The sequence below is a fragment of the Neolamprologus multifasciatus genome, chromosome 1 (genome assembly GCF_963576455.1).
Source record: "Neolamprologus multifasciatus chromosome 1, fNeoMul1.2, whole genome shotgun sequence".
In the NCBI taxonomy this organism is placed as follows: domain Eukaryota; kingdom Metazoa; phylum Chordata; class Actinopteri; order Cichliformes; family Cichlidae; genus Neolamprologus; species Neolamprologus multifasciatus.
In genome coordinates this window covers 34,561,454-34,586,419 of record NC_140439.1, presented here as the reverse complement: position 1 = coordinate 34,586,419, position 24,966 = coordinate 34,561,454, and the positions used below count along the sequence as shown (strand labels likewise).

General features: G+C 40.2%; 1 protein-coding gene and 1 long non-coding RNA gene across 4 annotated transcripts in view; one reads left to right on the top strand and one right to left on the bottom strand.

Moving 5' to 3' along the window:
* The window catches only part of phkb (phosphorylase kinase, beta), a 102,408-nt gene that overhangs the window by 8,933 nt on the left and 68,509 nt on the right, over positions 1–24,966 (bottom strand). For all 3 annotated transcript variants that reach the window (XM_085155719.1, XM_085155709.1, XM_085155728.1), the window contains 10 exons: positions 18,824–18,879; positions 15,738–15,831; positions 8,490–8,573; positions 7,557–7,661; positions 5,217–5,299; positions 4,450–4,540; positions 1,238–1,296; positions 889–1,051; positions 425–506; positions 137–194 (listed from right to left, as the gene is read on the bottom strand). In XM_085155719.1, the coding sequence (XP_085011845.1) occupies positions 137–194; positions 425–506; positions 889–1,051; positions 1,238–1,296; positions 4,450–4,540; positions 5,217–5,299; positions 7,557–7,661; positions 8,490–8,573; positions 15,738–15,831; positions 18,824–18,879 (875 nt within the window). The remainder of the gene's footprint in view (positions 1–136; positions 195–424; positions 507–888; positions 1,052–1,237; positions 1,297–4,449; positions 4,541–5,216; positions 5,300–7,556; positions 7,662–8,489; positions 8,574–15,737; positions 15,832–18,823; positions 18,880–24,966) is intronic.
* Positions 8,736–15,339, top strand: LOC146526157 (uncharacterized). Its single transcript, XR_014873598.1, has 2 exons — positions 8,736–11,931; positions 14,790–15,339. It is a non-coding gene; the product is annotated as an uncharacterized LOC146526157 (long non-coding RNA).

Below are 24,966 nucleotides of genomic sequence, written 5' to 3'. Positions count from 1 at the left end.
AGGCAAAAACCGAAAATCAAATCTGGACGAATATAATGTAATCCAGAGAAATGTAGGAACAGAAGGCTGAACTGCTGCAAAAAGGTCTATGAACAGATTTTAATCGTGCATGTGTGCGTGCGTGAGAATATCAGACCAAAGTTTTCGGCTGCCAGCTCTTCTGTAGATTCTCTCCAATTCTTCCATCATGCTCTCTATAATTACAACAAAACGTTCAGACATTTAAAAAGACTTCAAAGAGAAATAGAGTTGTATTTAAATTAATAAGATGTAACTGATGAATGCATCGATTTTTTAAGGTAAACAGTTTAGATAATGTCAGGCAAAACTGGGAAGTGGAAATTCCTCGATTTAAACAGATTTGCTGTTAATTTGTGAAAGTACAGCTTTTAGTTGCTCTCTAGCTCACAATGCGAGTGCTTACCATCTTTGGCAAGGAAGTCAGGTCCTTCTCTCCTCAGAAGGAGGCTAGCAAGCTGAGCCTGACTTGCCAAGCAGTCACAGTCCTTTACAATGATACACATTCAAATGAAAGGGATGATGAGCCTTCCATACAAAAACAGTATAGTTAAACATTTCAGCCAAGATCATTTCTGTTTGACAGTAGGGCTCTGTTCTGGGAAAGCAGAGGCAAAGACCCCGGGGGGAACAAAGCTGAGCATGCATCAGTGACAACGGGCACGACACTGATTAAGTCAGACATGGCATAAAAGGAAGAGCTGGAGGGGCTTCTGCCAGTCTTGGTAATGCTGTTCGGATAAAAGATTACCATTTAATTAGCAGCTATAGCTACAACAGTGAGGAAAACTTTATGCCCTGTCCATTTTACTCACAGTTCTCTTTAGTTAAGAGAATATGTTATTTTTGGGTACTTTTTGAACAACTCACATGGAACTTCTGAATGATTTCATTGGTGGACTTGTTCTGCCACTCCTCCACATTGATCTCGGGCTGCTGCTCCAGGTCGGAGGCGTTTGGCGTGCTTGTTTGTCTTTTCACCTTGGAGTGCTTAGGCAGCTCCAGCTCCTCAAAGCTTTTAAACTCTGGGATCCTGTTCTCACACACACGCACACACAGATACAGACAAATTATATTTTTTGTGTTATCTGCAGCTTTGCTTTCACAATTAAAGCAGTAAATGAAAATAAAGCTGGTATCACTTAGACACTTTGATTTATGCAGTAATTATGGAAAAAACACTGACATCTGTCAAAGGGAGCCTAAACACTAGACTTACTCTGCTTCGTTGATACGCAGGAAGTCCAGTTGCTCCACAAATGCCCCAGATATCAGGGTCTAAATGATTGATAAGGAAAGTGCACATCAAAGAAATTGTCAAGTGACTTTTTTTTTTGTTTTGGTGAATTTAGCATTCAAGAGATTCTGCAGTACTGCACTGACAAAGTACTTCTAAAAGCCTACTCAGGAGCTGCGTAGATCCCAGAGGGGAAGTTTGTCGGGTGACTCGGTTTACAAAACAACTGTTTAAATAATGCAGTTTGTACCAGATGACAAATGGAGTAGTAAGGTGTGCACTAAGTTCATTTTTCAAATTTTACAAATGTGTACTGTCGCAGTGACAAGTGAGCGTCTTCCACGGTAATGCGATGATAAAAGTTTGAGCATTTTAAAAGCATAGCTGTGTAGGAGTGCAGTTCGGTTTGCCTTTCTCCTGTGGTCTAAATGTGATATTAGCCATTCCAACTGAAGTTAACTCCAAAACAAAAATAAGAGGCGTAGGAGAGGAGCAATCCTGCTCCCCATAACAATGAGATGATGAAGAGCAAATGTTTCAAAGCTGTAGGAGTCAGCTGTGTTGTGAATGGCAAATAGGCAAAGGGGAGGGAAAAACTTGAAAGCAAAAAAAGAAAAAGAAAGGATCATATGAGGAAGTCTCTGCTGAACACCACAAACACACTGGAAGTGAAGTTCAAGTTAGAAAACTGTCATAAACTTTACAAAGTTACCAGTGTGCAAATAATCCTGGTTCTAACTTGGCCTAATTTTCTGGGTTTTTGAAATCATGAATACTGTGTTCAAAATCATTCAATGTAGACATATTTGAACCATGCAGTTAAAACTGAGGATGGTCTACAGGTTAGCTTTAAGGTTAACTGTAAATTTGGGAATAGCCCTACGAAGATTTCAATGATGCACCAAATTGAGATATAATATGGACAAGGCACCAGCAAAATAAAGCATGTGTGGGTTTTTTCTATCCCTTTATAACAATCACACATACACATTTGCACTTTGACGGATGCATCAGGGCTAATTAAGCATTCACTATCTTGTCCGATGATGCCAGGGGTTGGACCAATAACCATCCAATTAGTGGACAAGCTGCTCTACCTACTTTAAATATGTTTTATGGTAGCACGGTGGCTAGCACTGTTGCCGCACAGCAAGAAGGTCCTGAGTTCAATTCCAACATCAGGCCGGGGTCTTTCTGTGTGGAGTTTGCATGTTCTCCCCGTGTTTGTGTGGGTTCCCTCCGGGTACTCCGGCTTCCTCCCACCGTCCAAAGACATGCAGCTTGTGGGGATAGGTTAAATGGAAAATCCAAATTGTCACTAGGTGTGAATGTGCGAATGAAAGTGAGTGCGAATGGTTGTCTGTCCCTGTGTGTTGGCCCTGCGACAGACTGGCGACCTGTCCAGGGTGTACCCCGCCTCTCGCCCTATGACAGCTGGGATAGGCTCCAGCGACCCTGAAAAGGATAAGCGGAAGCGAATGCATGGATGGATGTTTTATGATCCTGACTCTTCTTCAGATTGTAGGCACTGCAACATCTACTGAACACTGACTAATGAACCATATAGGCAGAGGTTATTTCAGAGCATTTGTAACACTTGCTTCATCCATTTCATAATGCCAATAAGCCACATTTATTTATTCATTTATGCACTTTGACTTAATTTTATTTACCTCTGAGTAGGTCAAAACCAACACAGAAGGAAAAGACTTGTCATCTATAAATATAACATTTAATTCCATGTTGTCATCCAAAAACAAGCCATAAAAACCTTCACTCACACAGTCCCAGTCACCTTTTCTAACATTCAGAGCTCAAAGCAGCTTTAGCCTTCTCAAGCCAACAATGATAGTTTTCATACTGAATTTCACAGACCAAGGTCACACACAGATGAACACTGGTGCTGCTATTAAAATAAAGGGGAACACCAGCTTGAAGGCTGATACATTTTTATTTGTACCGTAAGGCAGAGGGGAAGCCCTGGACAACTATTTATTATTAAAACATTTGCTATATTACACCAGTGCATTTATTTTAGAGTTTATTTGCAATATCTGCTGAGCTAAAAGAAGGGAGCAGCCTGTATACTTCTGTCTCTACGGCTGCTTTTATAAAAGCCCCCACAATAAGCAAACAATCAAAAGTGGAGTAAAAGTAGTGGTGATATTGATTCTGTGCTTGCTTGGAAATGTAAGAATATGTGAATCTAAGAGCGTGATTCAGTTAAATGTATGATTGACCCATTTTGATGATCACACAAGAAAGAGAGGTTCTAGTTGTAGATATGAAATATATTCAACGTGTTCAACACATAAGAACCAAACCTAACCAAATACATGCCCAGTGGCCTCTCTTAAGTATTCAGATATAATCCTATGAAATAAAATCATAATAAAGTCAAGCTATCAACTGTAATAGCATTTTATGTTCACTGGTGTCTAGCACTAAATCTACCATCCTGTTTCAGTATCATGTCAGCTTACGATGTGCTGCTGTTGCTGTCTATTTTTGCTACATTTCATATTTTGATAAGAATTATTTTGAATAACTACAAAATGCAGTCAAAGCAATTACATTAAACTAGATAGTAGCTAGCTATGTTAGCCCTGCGACAGACTGGCGACCTGTCCAGGGTGTAGCCCACACCTCGCCCTATGCCAGCTGGGATAGGCTCCAGCAACCCCCGCGACCCTGAAAAGGATAAGCGGAAGCGAATGGATGGATGGATAGACAGTAGCTAGTATCTCAGTGTCAAAGAAACTTGCATCACATTGCTTTTGCTGTTTCACACATAAAATCCAGGCCGTGTTGGAAAACCATTTCAGCTCATTGTTCACAGTGCCTCAAGTGGAAAGACTCCATTTGGTTTAGGTGAGCAAGCTACCTGATTAGTGTGTGCAGGATGCAGAACACACGATACCCACTGGCCTCACTGTGAATTCACCAGACCTGCTATAGTCTCTAATGGGCACAGACAGAGATCGCCCTCGCTTTGCAATGAGAGTTGCCAGGATTAAATCTGTTTGATCTAACTGGATCCAACTACTGTAGAAAGCTTCGGTGCTGCAGGTCGTGTTCGGCTTTTGTCTGGGTTTTTTCATTTAGTTGATCAGTTTGATTGTTTAAGTGTTGATTAAAGCATATCTTTGACATTTGCACTGCAAACACAATCATAATTAACCAGATCCACAAACCTGAAGTCTGTCAACATGAACTTTGACTTCTCCGATGCTGCCCTTCTTGAATGAGGCCAGCATGTCCAAGACTGGGTTAAAGCGGCTTCCTCTGATGAGACAGAAGTTAAAATATTGCGATAAGCTCTCTCTCCTTTCATCACAAGTATCATTGATTTTATTCCAGATATAATATCTGTATTAAACACACTAATAGTATGCAACTGAAGCTTCAGATTAAATGAGTATACTCAGTGCTTTATCTGGTATGTTGTTGACCCCTAGACAGGTCATAATCCCAATCAATAGCAAACTAAAAACTATTGAATTGTTTCTATGAGAGCCCACTGACTCATTCCAGATGCTGTAGCGTGGCTGCTTAAACGTTTGTAGCACATTTAACATATGGCTCCCTGGATAACGGTCAATACTACTGTAATCAGCCCACCAGCCAGGTTATAGTGATACAAATGAGAAACATTATCACCCAATCAGCAAGCAAATGTGCAGTAGCACCTTAAAGACATATAAAGACAGATAGTACATACTGAAGGGAAAAAATGGAGGGGAGGAGGAGAAACAGAAACATGATTGATGGGGGAAAAAAGCTAAATAAATTCTCTGTCAAGACATTTTGTTGCAAACTTGAGTGGGATGTTAGACAGAAGATGAGATAGTGAGTGATGTATGACGAGATTGGAGAAGGGAGAATGCTTTGAGAAAGCGATCATACAGCGGGAAGACCACAAAAAAACGACAAAATAACTATTGTGGAGTGTAAATATTACTTGATGTTATCCTCGCGGATGAGAACGAGGAAGAGAGGACGCCCTGGCATCTTCCAGCACTGTTTGATGAACTGCAGGGTGTTCTGGACACACAGACACACACAAACACACAGACACCATTTCATACTTCCAGTACAAAGATTCAACTTTCAGCTTGAATCTGTGGTATTTCTAAAGTTCACTCTGGGTTTAAATTCTTTGTCAGTTGTCACATATTAAAAAGTACAACAGCGGCTTTATGACCACATAGGAAACTTAGGTATAGACTGCCTGATAATTTCCTTTAATTAATATTTCAGTCTTGGTATATGCAAATTCCTGCAGTCATACGCTTCTACCGTTTTTCAGTGGCAGGTGCCAATTAATGCTGATAAGCCATTCTTAGCTGGCAATCAGTGTCAGACACTGATGTGTGTAGTGCATATATAGAGCAGTCCTGAAAGTATGCAACCATATTAATATCATTAGTCTTTTTATGGAAATATGGAAATAATCAGAAAGTCTGACATTTTTAAAGTAATTAAAAAAAGAACAACAAGTTCTGAACCTTCCATGAATTTCCACCATGGCTGAGAGAGCCGAGTATACAAATGATAACAGTTGAATGTGCTAAATGTTTTGGCTACCTGCACTTTGTACATCTCCCGACTCAAAAATGTTCAGTGGTAAGAGGCTACTTTGCACCAACTATTGAAGACCAAAGACAAGATTGGCATAATCATTCACAAATAGGGATGGGTATTGATAAGATTTTCACGATTCCGATTCCATTTTCGATTCTGTTTAACGATTCGATTCTTTATCGATTCTCTTATCGATTTTTTTTTTTTTTAAAAAGGAGAACACTAAGGTCAATTAGCTTAGATCTTTGTTTTATATCTTCTCTTTGAACAAGATAGAAATTTAAGAGTAACATGGCCTTACAAACCCAACAGTGAGATCTTAACAGATCCAACCTACGGCTCTTCAATGGGGTGTCACAGGGTCCCCAGGAAAAAAAATTGTGAATGTAAAATAATAAAATAAATATTCTTCTGTAGCAATTACACAAGAATATCCAGTAATGTCCCTGCCTACAATTAAACACATTCACTTACCGAAAATCGGGGGCATCTGCTGTGGCAAATGGGTGCAAGCCTTTTACCACAAACTTAGTCACTGCTCGGTGACATTCGTCTATCCTGGCCTGAAAGGAGACGCTACCGGTAGACTGCAGCGAGAACTGCCAGCATCTGAGCCAGACTCTGTCTGTCTCTCTCATCATGGTCATCTAAATGCACAGTAATGGCAGGTTTGTAATAAGGCAGATCGCGCTAACATAATATGCACTGTTAGTTGATTATTTACCTGCCGCATTAACGGGAGAGGACGTGCAAACGTTACCGCTGCTGCTGGGTTGAGATTCACGAGTCCGGAGCGGAATTAAAAACACGACATTCATTTAAGGTCATCGCGTGTTTTGTGAGCAAATGCTTTTGCATATTCGTAGTGTTTCCTCCCTTAAATGAAATATCTACTTTGCAAGTATTGCAAGTTGCCCTGTTGTCATCCGTTCTCGTAAAGTATAACCAAACTTTTTAGCGTTTGAGCCGCCATGTTTCCTGCCAGGTAAATGACGCTCCGCAACGTGGTGACGTCATTCGGGGCGACTGGAATCGATAAGGGAATCGTTTGCAAAAATGGCAAACGATTCCAAGGAATTGAAACAGTGGGAACCGGTTCTCAACAAGAACCGGTTTTCGATACCCATCCCTATTCACAAAGCAAAAGAAAAGAAAAGAAATCTGTTTATTAGAGGCTCTTTGGAATATGATCCAGCTGTGCACATCTTTTACAGAGTCTAATGAGTTCAATTTGCATTTAAAACCAACGGGTGACAGACCAAAAGCAAAGCTACAGACTGAGGTATGATAAGTGGCGTGACCATAAATGATTTTTATCAAGCCTAAACAGTTATCACTGGCAAATCTTTTGCTAATTCTTGCAGATTAAGCACATTAATGTGTAGCCTTACACTATCATTAGTATAACCTATAAATATAACCTGAGATAATGTGTATCCATAATATGCAGTGTACTGCCTACAGGTGTTTTTTAAAGCCCACGTTTAGCCACTATCAGTCCTAGCATTAAGCAGTCTATGACAGCGTGTGCCTTTTCTATTGGGCCAAGTGAAAGCAGTAAGAAATCACACATGATTTCTTGCCTTTTTTGAAAAACAGACTCTTTAAACCAGACAAGCTGAATATATCTCAGTTATTTAAGTTGTGTAAGCACATAAAATCTTGTAAGTTGTGGACTCGTGACATTGGTGAGCTCCATAATGTGACTCTGACTTACCTTAATGTCATCAATCAGCAGCATAACATCTTGGGACAAGTAGAAGTCACTTAGATCAAACACTATTGGGTAACACACCACCGTCTTGCCCAGGATACGATAAATCTAGAGGGAAACGAGCACGCGCACACACACACACACACACGCACACAAACAGCTGCATTAGAAGACGGATAGCTCACAAGAAGCCACATATACATTATTCTGGATAGCGTATAAAACAAGCCATCAATCCTAAGACAGAGGGGGCACACAGGAGTTACACAATCACTCTTGATAACACACACTGATGCAGCACATTCACACAACTGGTAGAAAGCTCCTTTTCACACATACAGATTTTCACAGGGGCACACACACTGATAATGATAATGTCCTCTGGCAGTCAGCCATCTTCCCCATAAATGTTCCATTATTATATTGTTTAGCAATGCGTTGGGAGGCGTGATTCATCTGTTTGGCAATGCTTTTGTTTGAGGAGGCTGTTATAGCTCAACTTATTTAGCTGTACTATGTTCTTCATTTGCAAGAAACCGCAAACAACACCAGCGAGAAACATTAACGCCACGCAAACATGGACATTAGAAATGCTAATTTGTAACAGCTACACAACATGCACATACCCGGACAAAACACACAGGCTGCTGGACAGCGACTTAGCACATTAAAATGCAATAACTCCTGAGACTACGCAAAACTTACTCAGCGTTCACTGATGCATAGTGTATGAATAAAGAAGGAAGGCACTCGTGGAGCGGAATATTTTTTGCCATATTGCGAAGCTCTGGAATATTTATGTGGATCAATATGTGGGAGGTTTGCTAGTGGTCACCCATGACCTGTGCAAAGTCTCATGGAGCACATATGTACAGTAAGCACATGTATTGAGATGTACTTACACGACTGTGGGTACGTGTGTGCATATTCAAATACCTTACAGGTCCCAATGCAGCCCACTGGCCTCTCCGGGCGTCCACTCAACCCCAGCTTTTTATTGAAGGCAAGGAAACGGTACGCCTGCAGAAAGACAAACACACACACATTATACAGAGACATAAACTAACACCTTATCAGTAAACTAAACTCTGGAAAAATCTTCCCGTAAACTCTGTGATTTCACATAAACTACAACCTACATCTTTATCTGCAGTCCCTGCGATCAAATCGGCACTCCTATGAGACTGAAAATACCACATTTGATTTAAAATGTCATGCAGCACAGTTCCATTCACCATTTAAATGAAAGCGTGGGTCCAATATCTGTCTGTCCCACTGGGACATTTTTTGTTGTTGCAACTCATAAGCTGAAATTACCTCCATATGGCAGAACCACCTACTGATAGTAGCTCTGTGTAAAGCTATGAGACGTGGCGATAATGAAAGGTCCCCGTGCCACCATCAGCAGCATGCTTAGCGGACTCAAGTATACCCACGGGAGCGAGAGCTGATAACACCGTTGTAATGTAGTGAAGGGGCCCACGAGAAGAGATCAAGCTGAGTTCTCAACAACATCTTTTGGCGTGATAGTTCCCAAAAATGATTTATTCTCCTATTTGGTGATCTGAGTTGCAAAGCCTGTCAATCTCTCTGTTGTTACGTGACACATATGCAAGTTATGATGTTAACAGCGGCAGATCTATCCGAAGCTTTGATTAATTTTTAGAACAGTTGGTCTTCAATTTCACACTGTTGGGATTTGTTGGCTGACATGACAGCAACCAAAAGATTTTATCAGCAGTAGATAGCTAGCTAATTAGCACTGGCTCTCGACTGGTTGAAGGATTCCTCTGCCATAATCTGCCTTTCTAAAAAATAATTACGTTAGCGAGTGATGTGGCTTTGGAAATATTGCCTGTTGCTGGGAGCAGTTTGGTTCTTGAAGTTGCGAAAAAGTTCAGTGCCACTGCCATAGGAGAATTGTGCCGTTGGTGTGTTACGGCCCTAGCAGGGCCTCCTCCTGAAGGTGCCTGTGTGGGCGTGCCCCACTACCTCTTCTGCCTGAGGTGCCACCTTTCCCTTTTGTGCAGCTGACTCTCGTCAGTAATCAAGGAGATTTAAGCCCAGGAAAGGTGAGCTCTGGGCAAGAGTGCCATTAGTGTGGTTGCAGCTAGTGAGTTGTGTTTGTAGCTAGTGAACTGCTCTCTTTTTGACTTACTTTTTATTTTATTGACCAATGCTTGAGTTTTGTTTGTTTTCCTTAAATGGTGATAGCGGCTTGTCCGTCTCTTTTAGTTGAGCTACTTTAATAAAACTATTTAATTTAACCCTTTTGCCTCCTTGACTCCTTTTTCCTGACCCGGACACTTTTTGTTACTTCCCCCTCACCGCCTAGACCCCTCAGGGGAACGTAACATGGTGGGTATATAATTTATTTATTTTACCCATCAGTAGTTTTAATGTTGTGGCTCAATGTTACAAAGGCCTTTTTGAAGAGTTGTATTTAGCCCATGGAAACAGTAACTTCTTAGAATGAAGATTGTGTTACAAACCAGGCCAATACTTGAATGGGATGGACACTTTGTTTATGCTATGGGACGTGTAGGATTAAGCATTATTGAAGACTAACACATAAAACAGAGGAAAATTAGTATCTTCACTGCTTAGATTTTGACCATCTTCTCCATCTCCATGTCATGAAATACCAGAACATATCACTGATTGAACTGAAACATCTATCAGCTTTTTTTCTTTGCACTGATCCCCAAAATGTGACCTTGTTTCTTTACAAATTAAACTAAAGTGAAAATATTTTAAATTATTATTTTAAAAGACATTCAAAACTTCTTCTCAGATAGATGTTTTTCCCCCTTTGGGTAAATCATCACAGCTCCACTCAATCAAACGATCCAGTTCTATGTTCACATCCAAGATTGATATAGATTGGAGAATGAAAGCGGTCCTTTTTTTTGAGAGTAGGTGTTTTCTGTCTGGTCAATGTGTAATCTCTTCACACTGTAATTCCATCTCGTCCAGCTCTACAGAAGAAGTACTGTGCTGACTTTAATCAAGTCACAAGTCAAGTTTCAAGGCTCAGTCTGGTCCTTCAGTCGCAAGGAGAAAATCCTGAGTCAGTTCTTTAGTACAGAACAAATTTATGAGATGAAAACTGTTAACATCAGCAGTGCGAGTATGTCCGGTGCACAGAGGCCGGAAGAGAGCTTGATATTAATTCCCAATTCCAACATGGTTCGGCTGATGAAGACAGGCAGAGGTCAAATATCATTTAATTGGTGAACTGATTAAGACTTGTAAGTCAAGTCTGAAGATATAATATACACATAGGCTAACAAATGCTTGAACTAACTGCATTATTACGCATTTTGCACTAATTATGGAACTGGAAAACCCAGATCTATAAACAACTAGCAAGTAAAACCACGATGAGTAAAAAAAACTCATGAGTTTGCAGGTAATAACTTATTATTATATCCAAAAGGCTCTACAGTTTGTCAAAACAGAACTGAGGAAAAAGGTCACGGCCTCCCCCTCAGCCATCTCTGAAATGCATTTACACACGACAGGAGAGAGAACACAGGAGCTCCAGCCTTTCAGCTTCCCAAGCATTTCTTTGGTGTTTTAGATAAAAGCTTCTTACCACTGTGTTGCCTGCTGACAAAATCCACTGATGCAAAGATGCAAAGAAAAAGAAGGTGGACATTGATTTCTCGCCGCTGCTGGATCGAAGCCCAGTGGTGTGACACAGCCACCACAACTTATCATTTATGTGTGAGGGAGAGAGAGAAATCTGTGTTTGCAGTGTTACATTTCTCTTTTGTACGTGGCTGAGTATGAAACCAGGAGTGCTCATTCCCTATGAACAACATATGAGTGTGAAATTTAAACACGTTCTGAGTTCTATCATCACGCAACATCAGTGCACAAAGACTCAAATATCAGAGCAGGAAATCTGCCTATCAAGCTTCCCCTGTTGCATTACAACTCATCCTAACTGCAATACACAACATCCTCCAAAAGGTGGTGCTCTGCCACTCCTATGTGGTTCCTCACTGCTCTGAAACGCTGGCGTTTAATACTAAACGATACAAAATTATGTTAAAAAGAGGGAAAAAGTAAAGTTTCATACATATATGCTTATTCATAAAGTAGAAAAATGTTAATTAAAGGTTGACTGACTTTGCAAACTATTGCCATAACAGGCAAAGATAAGACCTGGAGGAGAAAACCCAAAGGAGGGTGGAGGAACCTCTGCACCCAGTTCTTCCTGTGTGCAGAATACCAATGACGAACAACAACACGCAGGCAGCCTATCAAAGCATCCTTTCATTCCCTCGCATTTCCACTGACCGAAGCGCAAACAGCAAGACTGACATGTGGGAAATGTAACAAAAAGCTGTATTTCGCATTTCTTCTGTGGGTAAGTGTGAGGATGAGCAATTATTTGCTTACAAAACTTTTTCTTCAGCATAGATATACTCCCCATTTCGACAGGTGCTCAGACAGGAGTTTTTCTGCATATTTTACTATTGCTGGTTTGGTGCCCAGTGCACAGTGTACATTTAATTGCTGAAGTCAATGCTCACAAAAGATTCATTTTTGCTGTATTTGCTGACAACCAGAGAGACTTAAATTAGCTTACAGGTTGGAGAACATCTCGAAATAATGTCCGCGATGACATGGGTAGTCTCCACATCTTGCCCAAAAGTCAGCACAAAAGTCCCTTGGAAATATTATTTTTCACTGAGTTATGGTTGAATGACTAAAAATAAAAATAGTGAAATCTTAACCAGCATATTTGAAAGAAATATTCAAGCTAAGCTTCCTTAAACATTGAAATTAAAACAGGGCAGATTTTAAACACCCATCTTTTAAACTAGAATTGATTAACAATTAATAAAGAAAACAAAGAAACCCTCTTTACATTGACCAACACTTTTTCAGTGTAGATTTACAAAGAGAAATGGATAAGCTATCACAAGCTGATTCTCGGTTTTATATTTTTGTCCATTATGACTGTTTAATAGTATTTTACTCACTCGCCGGAGAGTTTTGTTCTTCTAGATCATAGATTACAGAGCCTTCATATAGACAACAGGTCAAAGCTGGGGAATGCATACAGCAGCTTATGATTCAATGCCTTTTTTTTTCCTCCACTGCATTTCCGTACATGCTGTAAAAGGTGGAGTAACTGTGGGAAGAAGGTTGCTTTCTATAGGTTTTAAAACTGAACAAGCATGAGCACACTGCAGTTTAGTTTTTAGGTGTCTATTGAGACATGTGTTTGACGCAAAGTGTCATCCCCACCCCTGAAACAACAAAATGTATTTTTAATGACCTTTAAGAGCCTCATTGGGATCTTATTTGGAAGGCTTCACAAGCTGGAAAAAATTCAATAGTCTCATCAAACAAACTGCCATCCTTAGTGAAATCGGCGATGACAATCAGATATGAAACGGCTAAAAGGAAGGCTATTTTTGGAGAAAGCAGTGACATGAAAGAGGATCAGCTTAAGAGTGCATGGGTGGGAATAACACATTTCAAATGTAATTGCCACTCTCCCATCGACAGGCAGCTGTTGTCAACACAATCAAATGGCCGCGAGAAACGAGGTGAGGTGAGCAAATGCAGCCCGCAGCACCAGAGATGGTGGTGACTCGGAGATAAACAGATTCTGTCGAGGAAGAAATGTCTGTCTGGGCTTCAGATTTAATATTCAGCACAGTGCCCGCTCTGACTCACAATTGCATATCCATCTGAGAGGCTGAGCGGTGCAGCAGAATGAGGCAGAAGGCAGAGAAGGAAAAAGTAACAGGTATGACAGTTCAAAGGCAGATGATAGACCTGGAGGGGAGAGTTGTTTGGTGTAACGGACATAATGGGGGGCGGGGCAGGATACGGGCCTAGGGTGGAGACTCGGGTTAGGGATTCAAATGTGACGAATATTGTGATGGAGGGACGGAAAGCAAAAAGGCCCATGACTACAGAGCTCAAAGAGATGACATGATAGGAGAAAATGGCTGTTTACAGAATGTGGCGTGGAGAATAAACGCCAAGTAACCGACATGACAGATGAGCACCAGCAACTAGGGAGTGACTGAGTGATGGATATGACAGAGGAAAGACAGACAACACAGAGTTGGTAGACTTCAAACAACAGACATGCAGATGAGGAACAGTATCCAGTGGAGAGACAAGGATTTGAGTGACGGATATTATGGGACTGAAGCACAAGTTGCTGGGGAGGTAGTGCTTGGTGTCATAAATATGACAGTACAAATAGTGTAATCTGCAAAAGATGAAAGGAGCAGAGTGGACGGAATGAAAATAGCAGCTTGTGCTGAACTTGCTACTCAAGCAAGTGACAACGGCTTCACTTTCCTTCCATCTCATCTTTTTCTTACAGGAATATTTCCATGTAAATGGCTCACTTCCTTGTTCTGACTAATAATCTGCTACTTGTGTTTAAAAATATATAAATAAATAAAAAATCTAGACACTGAGCATAAGCTAGACCATCTCACAATCAGTATATTAATTTTGCTCTTTAAATAGCAAGAGTTTTATGACTTTTGTTGCTTAAAGTTATGAAAGTTAAGGTTTGAAGGGATTTAGATTTGCTGAGCAGATTCACTGGTGAATTCAGGTTTAATTAAAAGCTATTGAACCTCAACCCCTTTTATAGTAAAAGCTGATTTATACTGAAGATGACAGTATAAAGGAGTTTTTACATCACACAGGATTTGGACTTTCATTTTCACAACATGCTTGTTTGATTCATAAGAGCAGGATTACTGCTGAAATCAAAGTTACCTTTTTTTAAACGATCCTTTTACACAGAAAGATTCATTATCATTTTATTCTATAAAATATCACTTTGCATTGAGAACGTACCAGATAAGAATTACACCGAGGTAAATTGAAGAAAGGAATAGTTTTAGTGGCTTATAATTAAAAAAATGTAGCTGAACCACTAACTGATTTATTATTATTGGGGTTTTTTATCGTTCATCACTCGACGTAGTCTCATAATGCTGATGAAAATGCTTTTTTAGGCTCGTGTTTATCTTTAAATATTTAAATGCGAGATTGAAACAGCTTATAGTGAAACCAATTCAAAATTTTTGACCCATCTAACATACTGTTCTGAAACCAAATTTGGAGACAGCTCTGCTCAATGCACCTCCAGTTTGCCACAGTGAAAGCTCCACCATTATGCTGATCAATCAATGTGAACAATGACTGCTCAACTAATAAGTCACTTCAACTACTCTGCAGCCCCGCTGTGACTGATGGGACAATCGAGAGGAAAATCTTAAGAGCAGGAAATCCTGGACTGACAAGCAGATGGACTGACTGAGCCAAGACGTATTGGGGTATTGATAGATGACTGCTGAAATGTAATCTGGCTCACTGCAAGATTGATCTGTGTAGTTGTGTTGGTGGTGGGGTGGCTTCAATAGTCTATCACAGTTTTCCTCCCTCACATTTTCTTCCAATCATTCAAAGCAAACAGGGCTGGGCTTTCTTATTTGAAGATAAGGAAAAGCCCGTAACTCAAGGACAAGTCACTGGCGCTAACTGTGCTAACCGCTAACCTCCAAAGGATCTGCAATCAGTTACATTTCAAGTTTAACGTTGGTAAAATCCATCACTCAAACAGCAACTGTCTAATCATACAGAATTGCAAGTGTACATGGCTAGACTGTAGGATTTTAGACTCATCATGGATTTTAGTTAATTAGTTACTTCTGTGGGCAGTAGTTAGTTTGTCTTCAACCAACTGCCTCATAATGAAGGAGGGAAAAACAAATCACGTTATGAAGAGCCCACTTCTGGACTGACATATGCACCATGCGAGTGCTGAATTACCACTAATACCACATGATATTAAATACCACATCCAAGTTTGTGTTAAGGAACCTATTTTTGGTTTCTAATAGTTTAGCTGTAATAGTTTCCCTGACATCATCACTACACAACTAGACAAAAAACCAACAGGAAGCCTCGCTGAAAAAGTGTATTTTCAGGTATGTTGTTTTCAGTTTGTTACTTGATTAGTTGTTAAAACCTCTTTTCTGACTGTTGTCATTTCTCCAGTGGACATCTAATAGGCATGAGAACACCTCAAACATTCTCAACTACACAAGAGGAGAACATAAACACAGGTCAAAGAGGTGTATGATTTCAAAACGCTCTAGCCAACATGTGACCAACAAGCTTTACCTTGACCAGTTCCTTTTGGGGCCAGATCTGGATGGGCTCCACTTGCTGTGGTGTCTGGGTCTGAATACCATAGGTATTCAAAAACACTTGCAGTCTACAACCACAAAGAGAAAAAACATACAATATTAAATTCATGCCATCTCCATCAGCCCCACCAGTCCCTCCCACAGACCCTTTGTTGAAAAATACATATGAAAAACCCTGATAGGCTGAGAGACACAAAGATGGAAATCTAACTGGACAGCAGGATATCTATTCAAATATATGATTAAAAGACTATGACTAAACAAAAAGATGGAACTCGTTTCTCCTTTAAAACAAGAAAAAAACTATACCCATGATTCACCTTATTATTATCATTTTTCTTATTTTAAGAGTAAATGGAGAGATGCTGTAATCTAATCCTGTCCTCACTTCACTTAAACTGTTGGAGGCCATCTAGCACAGTGCCATTCAATTGAAATTCCCCACTGTAAGTTTTAAAAAACGGTTGGACGGTCATAACTAGCATCGTCATTTATATTCGTTGCTCTCTAAGCTGCTGAGATATGCTGACTATAATGGGCCTGCTTCAATTTGTGTGGTCATGGTTAACTGTTGAATGATTTATTAATCATTAATGGGATCTTGTCTGCATGTCTTTTGTTCTCAAAATGAGTAACAAGTAACTACATCCTTGGCCTCAGAAGCCTGCATTACCTCCTTTACCAGAAGTAACTTGGTGACTTGTTCTACATAAGCGTTTGTCCACCAGCCTCCAACAAAAGCTTGTTGGCATTTCTGACCACTTTTTCAAGCAAAGGTTTTGTTACATAGGGTTCGGGGTTTTTCATGGATGTACTGCCTCCTTCAAACCAAAAAATTTCCATCGCCATCCTTCACAGCTGGTATGACGGTTTTCTCCAAAAAGCTGTGTTTAATCGCTGCCAAATGTGTCTACTGTTCACTATGTTTAATTCAGGCCAAAGTAAATTATTCTAAAAGGTCTGGTCTACAGCAAAACTGCTGTTTTGCTCTAATTTTCTTTTTTGGACTGTGAAGCCTTTTTTCCTGGCACACCCACATGCAGGTCAAATTTATGCAATCTCTCTTCTGATTGTTGACACGTGTACTTCCAACAGCTGCAAGAGTAGCCGGCAGATTCCATTTCCAATTTCAATTTGAGGTTCTTAGAGGCTTCTTTTAGCATCGGTCTGTCTGATGCTGGCCAGCAAATTCTGGCCAAGTAAATGGCCGCTTTTTCAAATCAATTCCGCTTCCAAACGATTTTCTTGATAGTAAAATTATTCATTCAAAACAAAAAAAAACAACAAAAAACCCTTCCTTAAATCCAAAATGCTGCAGCAAGAGTACAGACAGGGACTAGAATGAGAGAGTATATTTCTCCTGTTTTGGCTTCCCTTCATTGGCTTCCTGTTAAATCCAGAATTGAATTCAAAATCCTGCTCCTCACATACAAGGTCTTAAATAATCAGGCCCCATCTTATCTTAATGACCTTGTAGTACCATATCACCCTATTAGAGCACTTCGCTCTCACACTGCAGGCCTACTTGTTGTTCCTAGAGTATTTAAAAGTAGAATGGGAGGGAGAGCCTTCAGTTTTCAGGCCCCTCTTCTGTGGAACCAGCTTCCAGTTTGGATTCGGGAGACAGACACTATCTCTACTTTTAAGATTAGGCTTCAAACTTTCCTTTTTGCTAAAGCATATAGTTAGGGCTGGACCAGGTGACCCTGAATCCTCCCTTAGTTATGCTGCAATAGGCGTAGGCTGCCGGGGGATTCCCATGATGGGTTTTTCCTTTCCAGTCACCTTTCTCACTCACTATGTGTTAACAGACCTCTCTGCATTGAATCATATCTGTTATTAACCTCTGTTTCTCTTCCACAGCATGTCTTTTATCCTGTCTTCCTTCTCTCACCCCAACCGGTCGCAGCAGATGGCCCCGCCCCTCCCTGAGCCTGGTTCTGCTGGAGGTTTCTTCCTGTTAAAAGGGAGTTTTTCCTTCCCACTGTCACCAAAGTGCTTGCTCATAGGGGGTCATATGATTGTTGTGTTTTTCTCTGTATCTATTATTGTAAATTCTACTGTACAATATTAAGCGCCTTGAGGCGACTACTGTTGTGATTTGGCGCTGTATAAATAAAATTGAATTGAAATCTGTTGCCAGACTCCAAGCGCATCTTAAAGGTTTAGGGAGGTCGTCAACAAAGTTTTAAATAAGAGAGATTTTACTTGTCATTTGTGGCCAATTTCCACATATATATATATATATATATATATATACATATACATATATATACACATATATATATACACATATATATATACACACACACACACACACACACACACATACATACATATATATATATATATATATTTATCAGTCACACACACACACACACACACTATTTAAAAGCTGAATATGTTTCACGGCTCTGCAGCTATAAAATCATGTTGAAAATCTGTTGACCTGTAAAACCTTCCCAACAGATTGATGTTTTAAAATCTACAGCTTTATAAATTTATAGGTGTTAAAGCTGTGGCTGAATGGTAATGAATGGTAATAAATATTATGTCTCTAGATTCATTCTCTTTAAATTAGAACAAATGGTGAATGACTGTTGTAAATATAAAACTAGACGCAAATTATTCATGTTTCGAAATGTTACTAATGAGCTTTACTGAGACACAGTATATACAGGAGACAAGTTGAAGATGATGCAGGAGACCTGATGGGGACTTGCAAGCAGCAGTAATTGGAGCTACAGGTTAACAAGCTTCACGGAGTCACTTGACCCTGTTTAACACACACACCCACGCCGCCACACATGTATTTAAGTGTGCTTACACAGGCACATGTGTACTCACACAGACACACATACACACACAGACAATGAGAAGAATGACAGATGAGGCAAAGGTCAGCCTGAGCTCCAGCTTTATGAGCTCACCACAATTACGGCACTGACAGAGTTGACTAGGAGTGAGCAGCGGAAAATAACCTCCCTTTATGGTCTGCAACACATTAAGAGACACACACACACATATATACACACAGACACACTCACACACAAACATTACCTCTGGCTCTCAGCTATCAGGGCCACGTGAATCACAATGTCATTCTCTATGGGGCCCTGTGAAAGAGAAAAACAGAGAGATTTACGTGAAGACTACTTTTGCCTACAGGTTGCGAGTGAATAACCAGACACAAACGTGAAAAAAATGTCCTGACAAATCCAACTATGAAATACGAATTCAGGGAGAACAGGGACCATCCAGTTAGTCGCTCACATTTTTTTTAGATATATATGTATTTAGCTTTTAGAACTACAACAACTGGTCTTCAGAGTTCAGAGGAAATTGTCGGCAAATATTTACACAGACAGTAAATAACTGGATCAAGATTCTTATCACGTTTTAGAATCACTGTTAACATGGACTTCATTGTGTTTTTTTCCATGATATAGTAGAAATTTGTTCTTTACTGTTTGAGATATTTTTAAAATTTACTTTCTGGCATTGCCGAGCCTTGCAATTTCACATCAATCAACAAAGAAGAAAACTGGAAAACTGAGAGGAAAGTGGCTATAATCGAAATTTACCTCAGTTGCATAGAAGAAAAACAATAACCTGTGTTATTGCTACTTCTAATCTCAAACAATTCAACCGAAAAAGAAATAAAAATGATACAGGGGTACCTGTCTGAGAGGAAAGTGCAATGTAATTATGAAGGTTGAGAGCAATGTAAATGGGGGGAAAGGGAGTAAAGATTAGAGAAATGTAATGTTATTACACTAATGTTTTCTCTGCTTAAGTACCCATATGGTGAAATGAAATTACATTAAATGGACACAGTAGTGGAACAGAGGCATTCGATTTTCTCACTGCACAAACACCATCAAGTTTTGTCCCATCCCACATGCGACTGCCTGCTGTAAGGATCACTAATGTACGCAGATGTGAATTAATCCACAGCTGCATCCACAGCACCAGAGTCATACATACTAACATCTGTGAAAAACTATAATCCAAAGTTTGTTTTAGGAAACATCCATCCATCCATCTTCATCCGCTTTATCCGAGGCTGGGTCGCAGGGGCAGCAGCCTAAGCAGAGAGGCCCAGACCTCCCTCTCCCCAGCCACCTCCTTCAGCTTATCCGGGGGAACACCAAGACGTTCCCAGGCCAGCCGAGAGATATAATCTCTCCAGCGTGTCCTGGGTCTGCCCCGGGGCCTCCTCCCGGTGGGACATGCCTGGAACACCTCACCCAGGAGGCGCCCAGGAGGCATCCTTGTCAGATGCCCGAACCACCTCAGCTGACTCCTTTCGATGTGGAGCAGCAGCGGCTCTACTCTGAGCCCCTCCCCGATGGCCGAACTTCTCACCCTATCTCTAAGGGAGATGCCAGCCACCCTTCGGAGGAAGCTCATTTCTGCCGCTTGTATCCGCGATCTCGTTCTTTCGGTCACTACCCACAGCTCGTGGCCATAGGTGAGGGTAGGGACGTAGATCGACCGGTAAATTGAGAGCTTCACTTTTACACTCAGCTTCCTCGCATTTTTATTTTAAATATCAAACTGAGGGTTTTGGGGGAATATACATAAAAGAAAAAAACATTTCCTAAACCACTAATACAAATCACTTCATCGGCGAAGTTAACAGCATCGTAGTATTCGTCATCTCCATTATATTAATCCTTTTCATAGACAGCATGAAGATACACACTGCCAACCTGACCAGAACACAGACACGTGTCAGTCATGTTGACATCAACAACAATAATAAAAGAAGAAAAGTGACTGAAGAGACGTACAAATTGTCTTTTGTGGAGAACTTATATACTACAAAAAAGGCATAAAAGCACAAAAAATTTTGACAGTTTAAATCTGTACTCATTATCTTCCACAGCACAAGAAGAGACTTTTGAAAGGCTTTTGTAACTTTGCTTTGCATTTGCCAGTAATTTTATTTAAATTTATTATGCATTTACAGGTCTTTGTGACAGTATTCTTTCATATCAAAGTTCACCTTTACATGTCTTTTCCAGTACTTTAACACAGGGGTCTCCAACCTTTTTTGCGCCACGGACCGGTTTATGCCCGACAATATTTTCACGGACCGGCCTTTAAGGTGTCGCGGATAAATACAACAAAAAAACTAGTATCGGTACCGAAAAAAATAAGATTTATTCATAACACACGTGAAAAGACCAAGGAAAACCGAGTTAACGATAACAACGATAACAAAATAACGCTAAAAACCGCTAAAAACACTGAAAACCATACATTTCACACCTGAGCCTCAACTCTCGCGGCCCAGTACCAAACGACTCACGGACCGGACCGGGGGTTGGGGACCGCTGCTTTAACACATGACGGGTTTCTATGTATTCATATGTTTGCAAATCAGTTTTTCTCCATTGCTTTATTTTATCCAATAGTTGACTATATGCATCTTCATCCGTATATATGCTTCTCTCTGTGTATCCTTCAGTGTCTTTCATCTTTTGATTCTTTATTTGCAGAATTCATTTTCACGACTGTAATTTCTACGTGCACAAACCAATTGTAAGTGGAGCTGATCATCTTTATTGTACATCGACTATTCGGGGCCATTTAGGAAGCAGGCAGCATCTTGTGACTCACAGACGAACCGGCCTTTCATCTCGTTCTCATTGTGATGATACTCGCACTAAAACGGTTACACACTAATACACACATGCAGCAGAACATGGCAGCATGAGCACCGTGCCAGTATGTGTTGATGCTCAGAATCATCGTCAGGGAGAGAATGCAGAGCCAGGGAAACCAACACACAAGTATGCATTCTCACACACACACACACACACGGCTGGGAGCCATTTTGTTTTGTCGATAAGAGCTGGTTTTAGCCAACCACCTCGTTATCGTCAATCAGAGAGCAGAGGGAGAGATGGGGGTGGCTGAGCAGAAAAAAAAATACGCCTGAACACAAATCTCTCCAGATTAATAGGGGAGCAATGGGTTCTAAAATGCTGCAATGCAACTCTCTCATTAGCGCTGCTCTCTGAGCTGACAAAGGACTCATTTGGCAAAGGAGACAATGTTGAAATGTATAATGGAGACGCAGCAGATATGTACTCCCGCTCGCTTTCTTTCATAGTCGACACACGACTATGCAACTGCAGCGAGGAAAATGAGATGAGTCTTGAAACAACCTTTCAGAGGAACCCTGAAAACATCAATGTAGTGTGACCGGAATGCTTTCAAGGCTGAGGCGAGTGTGGGGAAAAAAGACGTGTGGTTTCTCCACAGGGGCTCTAGAAGGTAGTTAACAAACCATACTGGACCGTGGGTATACCCAGTGGTTAGACCAGCACAGATCTAAGAGTACAAAGTCCTTTACGATACTTCAAGGAATTTGATTTTAGATAAATAAATGGAAAAAGAAGACGGAATAAAAAGAAATGGGCTGCATTTAAACCTATGAGCAAATAAATTCTCAAACTATTCAGTACAATAAGAAGTTTAGAGACGATATTTCAGAATCTGTTTACTGAGGCAGATTTGATGAAAACAGGTAGGCTGCCTTAATCCAGCCTCACATTGCTTTTAGACACGCATTTGAATATAATTTTGCTTGATTGGAAAAAATGAACTCTTTCTTGTACCACAGTGCCTCCAATTACACAATTAAACCCACATATTACATACCCACAAATACCACAAATTCACTTAGCTTCTCCCAGGTAACTCTACTGGAAATCGGAAAGGGGACATGAAACGTGAGCTGCATTGCTTCAACATAAAATAACTGCTGGAACTACTCAGCATCAGTATATAGTACAGTGCACTGTATCCAAGCGGACACTCCTCCGTTGTGCCAGCATTAAGGATTCAGCTGTTAACAGCTTAAGGATTGCATATAATCAATCAAACTCAGGTAAATTTACTCTGACAAAGCAACCAGAAAATAGAATTACCATGCATAAGACAATTTGCCCTACCATGTCCTCCAGTCAGTTAACTCAAGAACTTCAAATTTATACTTCCAAAAACTCAGTGTGGCCTATATGCTATAATAAAATAAAGACCAATGACTACAACAAATATTTTCATTTTAAAGCAACACTATTGGAAACTAACTAGTATAGGTTCCAGATTATGAAGCCGTCTGCCCAATAAAATCTCTTCACTTTGTTCATGGTTGCTCTAAGCTGTGGTAAGGTTTTTGGTACTGGTTGCAGTCTTTGGTGCTGGTTGTACTGGTTAGTAGAAACACGTTGGTGCGCCCACAATTTGCCTAGGGATCTCTTGGCGATAAAAAAAAAGAAGGTAAAATCAGCTGCTTTGTTTGACTCAAGTAGGGTTTGACAAGGGCAAACAACTTGAGCACTTAAGTGCTCTGTCATTATTCTTAGTGGAAAATCAAGCATGTTTTCAGTGGATGTTGCGATTCAGCAAATTTGTTTGTGATTCCCATGGATAGTATCTTAATATGGAGCCAAGGGTTTGTGGGAGACTGCCCAGTAGAAAGCCCTGCAAGTTGCTTATGAGTTCTTTTTTACTTGATGTGGTATTGTTGGTTTACACCTCAGCAGATCAGTAGTAGTAGAAGCTCAGTAGAAACTGGTTTCGGCACCTTGTTGTTAATGTTGAGGAGTTGTGGAGGTAATGTTACAGAAGGTGAAATTTATTACCTTCAGGAAGTGCCAGGCTAGATGTTTGCCATTGCTCCCAATCTTTAAATTAAGATGACAAAAAGTTTTGATCTACTATCATTACTTTCAACATAATGGTTCTAAGATGCAGGTAGGTCCCTATTGTGGCAGGGTAATTAATTTAAATTAGCACACAACAAAATTATTAGCTGATGTTAGCTGTTGAGTCTAGTAGCAGCTTAAGAGCTGCGCGCTAGTGGCAAAAAGATCTAAATAGGAGAGTTAAGTTCAAATGCACTTTGATGAGGCAGATTCAAACAGTGCCCCAAGTAAATAGTTAATATCATTTTATCAACTGGATGCATAAACAAATTGCTAAGAATGCAAGACCAGTGTAAAGGTGGCGGTGGACTTGTATTATTTCTTAAACACTAAGATATTTTAAAGTTTATGTGAAATTTATGTGACTTTATAAAGACTTATTTACAAAGAGAGCAGCAGAGAGCAGCGGGATCTGCACATGCCCTCTAGTTCACAGCAGTATACGTTTCCCATGCCAAATTTAAGCACTCTTATAATATTGCTGTATTCTTATAAATGCAAAACAACACGATGTCAAACGTGTTGTGCCAGAGGGAAATCCAGCTCAGCAGGCCAGATCACAGAATACTTAAATACTGTTTACAAGAGGGCAAGTGGGCAGTGGCAGAAAACTCTGAGTTACCACTGGAGAAGTCATGAACTAAGATTTAGGAGTAAATAGAAACGGAAACCAAGAATATATCATCAGCGGAGGCATCTGGATAGCAATGATTAATTAAATCATTTGAATACCGCTGGAGTGCCTCCAAGTTCCTCAACTGAATTGATATGGAAATGTGATTATTTTATTCATGAATTAAGTAGATGAAAGCTAAAACAATGCAGTGAAGTCCTCAATATTAACTCGAGATGCCTTAGAGGTGTAGTGCTTAAAAAAAAGACAATTTAGACCATCAGTGATGTCTGTTGTTAGCAAAGAAACTTTACAGCAGTCTAGTTGGACAGTAATTACAAACACTGGCCGACCACTTCTAAATATAGAAATGAATGTTCCCATTTGGAGAACTCAGCTCAATTTGGTTGGGCTTAATCGAGTTGCATTTATTGAGGCTTAATAAACAGTCAATCAAAAATCACTAAACTCACAAGAATTACTGTGTAGTGCACACTTTTGCTACACTAGCTAAATGAACCTAGTATTTAGGTTTTCGGGGTGTATTTCCCTCCAACCCCAAAAAACCTCAAGTAAGTAGTGTTTCAAATAATGGTTTCCAAAATGAGATAAACAAGTAAGCGACCGGACAATCACATAATGCATTCATGGTCTAATTTCTCGACCTATTTGAACTGCAGATGCTGGCGCTTCAGAAAAATTGGACTGCTTCTACAGAGGAAGCATACTATTGGGAAAAAAAGGTAAAACAAACGGGGAACTGGGATATAAAAGTGCTTAAAAAACTCCCGGAGAGGAGGGACACAGTCAGGGAGCTTGTTTGTTTTGTTTCTGTCTAATAATACTGTCTATTTCAAATGTGTGTA